We start from the raw sequence: 9634 nt of genomic DNA, 5'->3' as shown, positions 1-9634 counted from the left end.
CCTAGTTTTCTTCTTCAATATTCTATGAACAGAAAATCCTCCATTGGGATATATAAAATACTTTTTGAATAAGATTTTTTTTTAAATGTAAGGGGCTGTTTGGCAATTGCTGAATGATTTGGTGTAAAATGGTTAAGTGGTCAGAATGATTAAAAGGGTCATAATGGTTAAATGCTAAATGAAATAATGTTATTTGGTAACTGTTCTCTGAATGACAACAAATTACCATTTTAACCCTCTGAATGATTTAGTACTGAATGAAATAGAGATGTTTGGCAGATATCTGAATAGAACAATTATTAATCCAAACAAACGTAACATTATTAGTTCAAAACAATAAATTGATTTATTAATGAACATTTCTTCTTATCTTTCTTGTAAATGAACTAGCATAAAGAAACGCCCAAAGAAACATAAGCATACCATTTTATAAAATCTATTACTAATGAACATCTCTTCTTATTTTTCTTACCATAAACTTTAATTTTCATCGATACCCAAATCATGTAATCCTTCTTATATGTCTCAAATTCGAATTGAGTTTAAAAAAAAGATAAAATGAAACTAATAAAAAAATAGAAAGGCAAAAAAGGGACACCAAGCTTTTTGACTTTTTTTCCACACAAATACGTGTTTGATCCTCATTCCCCTTCAAAATGGCCAAATTTTAGCGTTAACTACAAAAATTCAATACTACTCTCAACATCAATTAATGAAGTAAGAACCAGTAGCAAGAACCATTAATGAAGTAAAACCAGTAGGTAAAACCAATAGCAAGAACAGTAGGAAAAACAGCAGCAAGAACCAGTAGCAANAAGTAAAACCAGTAGGTAAAACCAATAGCAAGAACAGTAGGAAAAACAGCAGCAAGAACCAGTAGCAAGAACCATTAATGAAGTAAAACCAGTAGCAAGAAAGTAGGAAAAACAGCAGCAAGAACCACACTAAACAGTAGCAAAAATGATAGCAAAAACAGTAACAAGAACCAGACTAAACAGTAGCTAAACCAGTAGCAAAAACGGTAGCAAGAAAATGGGTCCATATGAAACCTGTGAGAGATAGCTCGACGGAGAGATAGAGAGAGAGGATCGTCGGGAGGAGGCGATAACTCGGCGGAACTCGGCGGAGAGATAGAGAGAAAGGATCATCGACGTGGGAGGAATGTGATAGGAGGCGTGAAAGTGAAGTGGGAGGAAACTACAAAATCGTTAAGAGATAATTGTCACCATTAAAAGGCTAAATTTTGTATGCCAAACAACCCCAGTCTCTTACCGATTAAGATGTTCCCTCTTAATGTCACCATTAAGAAACTACCAAACAACCGCTGAATTACATTACAGTATATTAGAGCAGATTGTATTTATGGTCCCTAAAGTTTGTTTAAAGACCAATGAGTCCTTCATAATGGTTATTAACTAACATTGTTAAGTTGAAAGACTATGAGTACTATGAAAATGAAAAATTAGGGATCAAGTGTAGATAATTTATTTTAGGTACCAAATCAAAATTTGAGCAAAACCACATGGACCACCAGTGTAATTCATTTAATTACAAATTACAGAAGCCGCTGCGAACAGAAACCGTGATGTGTCAGGTAGGAGGTGAATCTCACGCGCCTCCATTGAAAGTGGAGGAGGATTTGTGATTTAACCCAAGTGGGATGTACGAACAATATTTTGAATTTAAAAATTAAAAAAGAATCATTCAACTGCAATACATGATGTTTTAGTTCCATGAATGTGGAAAACCTGGTTTTCAAAAACGCATATAATACCAGTTCCTTTCCAAACAACTGCGCCCTCCCGAAAATCCAGCGGCCACCCTATATATATATATATACACCCACCACCGCCACCCTCCACCGTATATCTTTCAAACCCTTTTCTTCATATCTTTCTTTCTCTAAAACCTGCAACAATGAGAATGAGCTGTAATGGCTGTCGGGTCCTGCGAAAGGGATGTAGTGATGACTGTAGTATAAGACCTTGTTTGCAGTGGATTAAGTCGCCGGAATCACAAGCAAACGCTACTGTCTTTTTAGCTAAGTTCTATGGCCGTGCCGGACTTATGAACCTTATCAACGCCGGTCCTGAAAACCTTCGTCCTGGTGAGTTAATTTTTTGATTTCTTTTTGGTTTTGTGAATTTGGATGTATTCCGGTGAGTATGGAGATTGATGGGTTTTGTTTTACAGGAATATTCCGGTCGCTTTTGTACGAGGCTTGTGGTCGGATTGTGAACCCGATTTACGGGTCTGTCGGGTTGTTATGGTCGGGAAGGTGGCAGCTTTGTCAGAATGCGGTGGAAGCGGTGTTAAATGGGTCTCCGATCGTTCAGGTGGCTTCCGACACGGAGGAGACGAATAACGGACCGCCTTTGAAGGCGTACGATATCCGCCACATATCGAAGGATGAGAACTCCGGTGGGTCTAACGAGCTTCACCGGATCAGGACACGGTGTCGTTTCAAGAGATCGGCATCGAAAGGAAAAGCAAAAGATAACCGGGTTTGGGTCGGATCATGCGAGGAAGTATCGGGTCATGACGAGATTAACAACAGGTCGTCCAGTCATGAGTCTACACTGAGCCACCAATCTGAGGCGGCGCATGTGGCGGAAGGTGAGAGCCACGAGACGGCGGAGGAAAGCTTGGTGTCGGTAGAGACGGCTGAGGGCTCCGCCGCGGCTCCCGTTAAAATCGAGAGGGATGAGTCGGCTACGATTCAGGACAATAATGATGAGATTGGACTGGAGTTAACGCTTGGTTACGAGCCTGTTCGTCGTTCCCGGAGTCGGAGTCGGAGTCCCCAAAACGTTCAAAAACTAACCGGAGCTTCTGATAACTCCGGCGAGGCAATTTACAGGATGGAACTGGGACTAGATTATCCAGTGTAGCAAGATTGTAGCGAGTGAAATGTACTAGATCAGTTTTGACGGTTCAGATCGAGTGTTTTCTTTTTTCTTTATTTTTGTTTGAAATTTGTATACAGTTTTTTTGCAAAAAGAAAAAATTATATTAACAAAAATAAAATAAAATAACAATGATAATGAAAATATATGTGTATGTGTAGGAATTATATTTTATTATTATTCAACCTCTATTTTTAAATTATACTTGACGATAATAAAATGGCTAGAAAGCCGGTTTTATTTGTACAATTTTTTATTTGGAAATTATTTTGTCTCAAAGTGTATTATTAGTCGTTTAGGATGATAGTTAAATATATTATTATTTTATTAGAAAGGTACTTGTACAATATAACGAGATACATTTCAATTTAATATATTTTTAAATTTTTTTTTTATGTTATTGATGTTATGTGGTTTTGAAAAAACGATAATAGTTTTATTTTTGAATTATATATATATATATATATATTATAAAAAATATAAAAAATATTGATATTAATACCAAATTAACTATTTAAAATTTATCTTTTTTACGTATATTTTCTTTAACTAATTTTTTTTATTTTTGGTATAATAAAATAAATTTTCATAAAGACAATAATTAAGTATTTTGTTAGAACTCAATTATTATTTTAATTGTATTTTAGATTATTTATATTTAAAATAAGATGTTTATCCTCTATTTGATTATGTTTATTCATAGTTAGTTACACGAATTCAAACATGAATCTTTAATAAGTTGTATTTATGCACAATTTACTTGTAATCTTAAATTTTAAGTAATATGCATCAATAAACAGTACTTCATGTATAAAAAATGATTTTTAAGAATTTTTGTCAAATACTTTATAATATAGTATAGATAATGGAGCGATTTTGACGATGGAAGGTATGTACCCTTTGTTTTTGGGATAATGATATACAAAATAAATAAACGTTCACTCGTTTATCTATTTTTTATTAAATGGATACTAAAAATATTCAACGACCAAACATTTAACTGACTAATAGTTCAGTTACAAATTGAAGCTATCAATCTCTCAAAAGTCTAGCACCTTGATTCAGAATGACAGGATCAAATCTATAAGTAGAATAAAAGAAAAGTGTTGACTCGGGATTTGAGAGACGGACTTTGACCAATTTCGATATTAGATAATGTGGGCTTTGAACAATTCAGGGGGTTGGTTTGTTGTTATTATATTGTGGAATAATGTTATGGTATTAGTTACTTGAATTATAGATCGTTTAGGTAAGAGTGGATGGTAAATCCACGAGCAAACCATAGATTGTGCTCAATTAGCTGCCACAAACGCTTGACATGAACTTGAGTGCAAGCTCGTTGTCTCGCCATTGAGGTTGCATGCGGGACTAAGGGATCGTCTTGCCATTGAGGTTGCATGTGGGACTAAGGGATGCAAGGTGGGGGAACTCGCACTCAAAATGACCACAATCAGTGGCCATTGGATGCAAGGCATGTGATGGGGCTTGAGCTTGCACGACAGCTGGCCTTACTCTATACCAAATCGAAAGCGACCTTCGGAGGTCGCATACAACCTAGGCAACCCTGTTTTGATTTCATTTTGATGATAGCCTTTGTATGAATAGCTAAATGATAATTAGCACTTATAGATAGACATGAGAACCATTATGCATCTATAGGTGCTCGGTTTGTATCACACAACGTATGAAATAATTTTCAACTTACACATAATGCATTTAGTAAAATTAGAGAGTTAATAACAGATAAAATTACATAGTGTTTTGAAGTGATTGTAGCTCATCAATGGTTTGTTGAAATAGTCAACTAGGGTGTGTATTAAAATGAAACTAGATTGGAAAATCTAAAAATATAAACAGTACAATCGAGAACCAATTGAAACAATCATTGGAGTAATTAATATTAGCTTATAAGCTAGTGTTTTGGGATCTTTTTTTTGTCAATTTTTTCAATTATAAGGGTGACAAATATTAATTGTATATTTAGTTATTAAAAAAAAAATATAATAATTTTAAAAATGTTTATGTAAGTCAAATAAAAATCATAGTTATACTTATTTTTTTTATAGATAAGAATTCGTGCTAAATGATTTTAATAAAATATTTAATTTAATTATTAATTATATTTTTTAAAATATTTTATTAAAAAATTATTAATTATTTTAAACATGTGAGATTGACCAAATTTATTTTTATTTATAAATATGTAATGATTATTTAAAACTATAAATTAATATAGATTTTTTCTAAAAGTTATTTTAACAAATCCAAAATTTATAATATATTATACATACATACATCCATACATATAAACACACACATAGTTATAATCAATTTAAAATTATTTTAATTAACATATTTATTATATTATTATGATTTTTTTAATTATATTATGAAAGATTGGAATTGACTAATTTTTTTAATTTTTTGGTCATTTTTCGTCTAGTTTATCAACAAGTTTTTACCAAATATGATCTGTTCACCACCTAACCTATCAGACACCAACTAAGGGGCTAGTTTATTATTTATGCATTAAGTTCTGAATCTATTAAGTTGTCTCTGATTATTAATCTATATGAATAAATTAAGATAAATCGTTGTTTACCTTTTTCTGAATAAATAGTATGAATAATAAAAAATTACCATTTTAAACTTATATAAAATAAAATACGTAATATATATTTTAAAAGACAAAAATTAAAATCATATGAATTATTAAAAATAACAGAAACAATAACGAGTTCATAACACAATACTTAACAACTAAAATATATTTAAATCAGTAAAATATATTGTTTGATTACAGTTTTTAATTTATGCATGTTGGTAAACTATTTTTTCAATGAGACGTTGATTAAAAATAACAGGACAAGGGTAATTTTGGAAAAAAAAAATCTAACTTAATACATTAACATAGAATAAGCTAAGTTAACATGTTAAATCAATCTCTTAATATTAAACTAAAATCAACCATCGTAATATAATTTAACCAATTAAGCTGACCACCTATTATACCCGTTAAATCGAAAAACAAAGGTGCCGTTTACCAAACGCTTACCTGGATAAGCGTTTACCAATTGACTTTACTTTACCGGATGAATATGACAAGGACTAAAAATCTTACCCGGTAAGTCTGAAGGTAAGAATCGAGAGTCTTACCCGGTAAGTGAGGATGATGACTCTTACCATGGTTAGCACTTACCGGGATAAATTGTTGAATACGATGCGTTTTAATGAATAAAATCTTATCTGGTAAGTAAACGATAATGTTAAATTTTACTGATAAATGTTTACCGGGTAAGTGTTTAGGTAAACGGCCCCAAAGACCCATAAGTCATGTACTAGGTTTCTTGTATCTATAATCTATATAACAATATAACATAACAAACACCAAGGCCCATTGGACAAATTAAACAGTCCCATGGCCCATTAGAATATAAAACAACACTAAGGCCCATTGGAAAAGGCATCTTAAAATCCAATAGTCGACCCTCTTTCCCCCAACCGAACGGAAGAAAGCCCTAGTTGGCTCTATCATTTCTGGTACGTTAATGAATAGTTCGTTACTGTAATTTCAATCTCGATTCTCTTTCTTCCCGACAAATTTCACTTTTCTGTATTATATTCTTGTTTGCTGTTATCATTTGTTGGAATTGTTCAAGTGGGATTCTTGAATTTTGACATAGCTGTATGTAATATACGTTATGAAGTGCCGAATTCTGATGATGAATCGGATGGTTTGACTGAATGAATGTTGGGGTTTGAGCTTTAATAGAGCATTTTGTACTGTACTACATAGCATTGTATGGTTTTGGGATTTGATGAGATGTGTCCGTCTGTTGGTTGATCATAGGAGCTTGTCAGCTTGAAGAACTAAAAATATGTGAACTTTTGTTGGTTCAAAGAGTACGACGTTGAAGTGGTTAATAGAAACACCAAACTATGCCTTTTAGTTCGTGGGAACATTTGAATTTCTTGATTTAGTTGGATTTTCTATATTATTTTTCTTGAGAGTGTCGGTTTTTTATGCTAGATCATGGAAACCACAGAGCATGCATTTCGTGAAACTTAGTTTTTTCTTCCACGAGCTAATTCACACACATTAATACAGGAGATAATATAATTGATGTAATTATTTCAGTTATTTGAATTCGCATGGTTGAATGGCATGCATGGTATCCAAGGCACACATGGTGATAGACATTGACAGTATGCATGCAGTTGAAGGATGCATGAATCTGGGTATTTGGGGCATGTTAAATATAGGTGAAGGCAAACAAAACCAAACTCGTCTTCAACTTTGGCCTATTAGTATGTTGTTGCTCACTTTCCCTGAATTGGATGTAATCTCTGATTGGAACTTAATGTTTGGTTATAATAATTATAGTTTACGAAAAAGCATGCTGTTACTTCCATGATTGCATCCTGCTAAATCTGAAATGATCCATTGATCATTAGTACCTGCAAACCAATTGCCAATATCTCTTTCACAATTGGTTGGAAATCACATTCTTATTTGTCTGCTTGGATCACTTATTATTTTTATAAGAAAGTGATTGTTTGGCTATTTTTTGTGATTTATGTTTAGAAATTCTTGCCAATAACTAGCCGTGGTACTCAAATTGCACCAAAATTTTGAATTTTTAACTAGTTAATGGAATAATATAACCTTGGAAGGATGCTTTGCATGTAAAGGAACCCTAGGACGTTCATCTCTGTATAATTCTTGTTACATTCTATTTTAAGCACTAACAATTGGTTTGGTAGATAACTTTTGCTGATGGAGATGAGAATGTGTACTTTCTTGTATGTGAAGTAATACCTTGCACTTGAAAAGAGGAGAAGTGCAAATAGGGGGCTGATGCTAATCAAGCGACTACAAGACGTATTAGTGTATGATGCTTGTGCATGGAAAGTCGATGGTGGAACTATACTAGTTTAAGTTTGTGTGAGTACTTGCACTTAACAAAATAATTGCCTATGCTACCTATAATCTCTTTTCTTTTCTATGTTATCCCATTGCGAATCTGGCACATATAGCAAATCAAGATTTTAGGCAATAGGTCGAAGCATAATTCTTCTTTTAATAGATGTGCTTCGTTGCACTTACAGATTTTTATCTATCCTTCAATTGGCTTCTTTTTTTATAAGAATTGGTCGAGGGTGGATTATTTTCATTAGGTAAAGAGTACATGCCATAGGATAGTTATAGGTGAAGGTTGTTCCAACACCAACCTACCCATGCAACCATATTTTATGACTTACGAATACATCACCAGTTCTTTGACATAAGATTGTGTAAATGACTTACTATTATGCGTTAGGGAGCCTTGAGGAAGTAATGCTGACAGAACCCAAAAGTCCTTGCATACCTATACTCACTGCAACATAGTAGTCAATGCATTATGATTTATGGACCACCATGGTGATTATTTTTTTGGAGTAACACACCAGTGTATTAATGATGCATCAAGGGTAAAAAGGAAGCTTTATATGTCCTAACTGCTAAGACACAATAATCCCTATAGTTGCCATGGCATAGTGTGTAAAGTTTAGTGTTCTTAATGCGATTATTGAATTTGTTTTCTTTGTGGTTTTATCTATGATTTGCAACTTTGCATTGAAAGATTTGCAAGACTTTTGTCATCCTAACATAATAATCCAACCCCTCACAGCTCTTTGTGGTTGTTGTTGATATATCTTTTCGGGTGAAAGACTTGGTTTTGTGGTGTTAAATGTTAATGGTTTTCACATATTACAAATACAAATTCCAAATCACCCAAGTCAAGCGACTTTATATTATTAACTGATAATAGTTTTTTTACGAACTTTGTGAATGAGAAAGCAACATCTTCTCTAGATAATAAGAAAGTGGAATTCAAATTCACTATTGCATGAGCTATGCTTTGTTGAAGTATATACATCATTGTTGTTTCTAGCATCGAAAATTTAATTAGCATATGAATCTGGTTAATTTCATCTTCTGCTTTGGAAAAAGCACATGATTCATTGCTAGCCTCATAACATGAGTTTTGTGTTGATGTCATTAGTATGACATGTGCCATTGTTGCTTTGCACTTCAAACAAAACAATAAATCAGTTTTAGTTTACAACCTTAAATTTCATATAAGGACACACCAAGTCTGTTTATGTTTATTCATTTATTCAAATCAATCAGCTTTCCTTGTATTTACACTACTCTTTTCTTTGAGTCATAATTCTTTGTTCTTCTCTTGGTGATTCCATTCTTAGTTATGGTTTGTTGGCCTTAGTCAATGATAGTTGGGAAATGTAAATGTGAATGGTAGGCTAGGAAGTAAGGTAATTTTTAACTCAATGGTCCATTGCAAAATAGCTTTGTGGAGTATGTTTTAATGATAACGGTGACATTGATAGGGAAGCGGAATATTCAATATGCTTGTTGGGAATTGGAATAGTAAGTAGCCAGGAACATCATCCCTTGACATTTGGTATAAGTACTAGAAAAGGATGAACATATTGATGAATATCTTAGGGGCTGTTTGGCAGTTGCTGAATGATTTAGTGCAGAATAGTTAAGAGGGTCAGAATGGTTAAGTGCTGAATGAAATAATGTTGTTTGGTAACTGTTTTCTGAATGACAATAAATTACCATTTTAACTCTCATCTAAAAAAACCCATTATTCCATTTTAACCTTCACCGATGCCCTTTTTGCCCTCATCGATGGCTTCAATCTGTAGGGTGGGGTGGG

The 9634-nt window shown here is 33.2% G+C and overlaps 1 protein-coding gene across 1 annotated transcript; it reads left to right on the top strand.

Moving 5' to 3' along the window:
• Window positions 1-1823: 1823 nt before the first annotated feature.
• On the top strand, window positions 1824-2994 carry LOC112513519 (LOB domain-containing protein 41-like). Its single transcript, XM_025119806.1, has 2 exons — window positions 1824-2107; window positions 2194-2994. The coding sequence occupies exons 1-2, from the start codon at window positions 1918-1920 to the stop codon at window positions 2889-2891; spliced, it is 888 nt and encodes a 295-aa protein (XP_024975574.1). The 5' UTR covers window positions 1824-1917; the 3' UTR covers window positions 2892-2994.
• The last annotated feature ends 6640 nt before the right edge of the window (window positions 2995-9634 follow it).

Source organism: Cynara cardunculus (assembly GCF_001531365.2).
Source record: "Cynara cardunculus var. scolymus isolate 2C chromosome LG 5, CcrdV1, whole genome shotgun sequence".
Lineage (NCBI taxonomy): Eukaryota > Viridiplantae > Streptophyta > Magnoliopsida > Asterales > Asteraceae > Cynara > Cynara cardunculus.
This window is presented reverse-complemented; position numbering and strand designations above follow the sequence as displayed.

Bases quoted from the DNA above. Each gene is read 5' to 3' on its own strand.
- LOC112513519 (XM_025119806.1), top strand. From the start codon at position 1,918: ATGAGAATGAGCTGTAATGGCTGTCGGGTCCTGCGAAAGGGATGTAGT. The intron at 2,108-2,193 runs GTGAGTTAATTT...TTTGTTTTACAG, and splicing joins TCCTGAAAACCTTCGTCCTG to GAATATTCCGGTCGCTTTTG.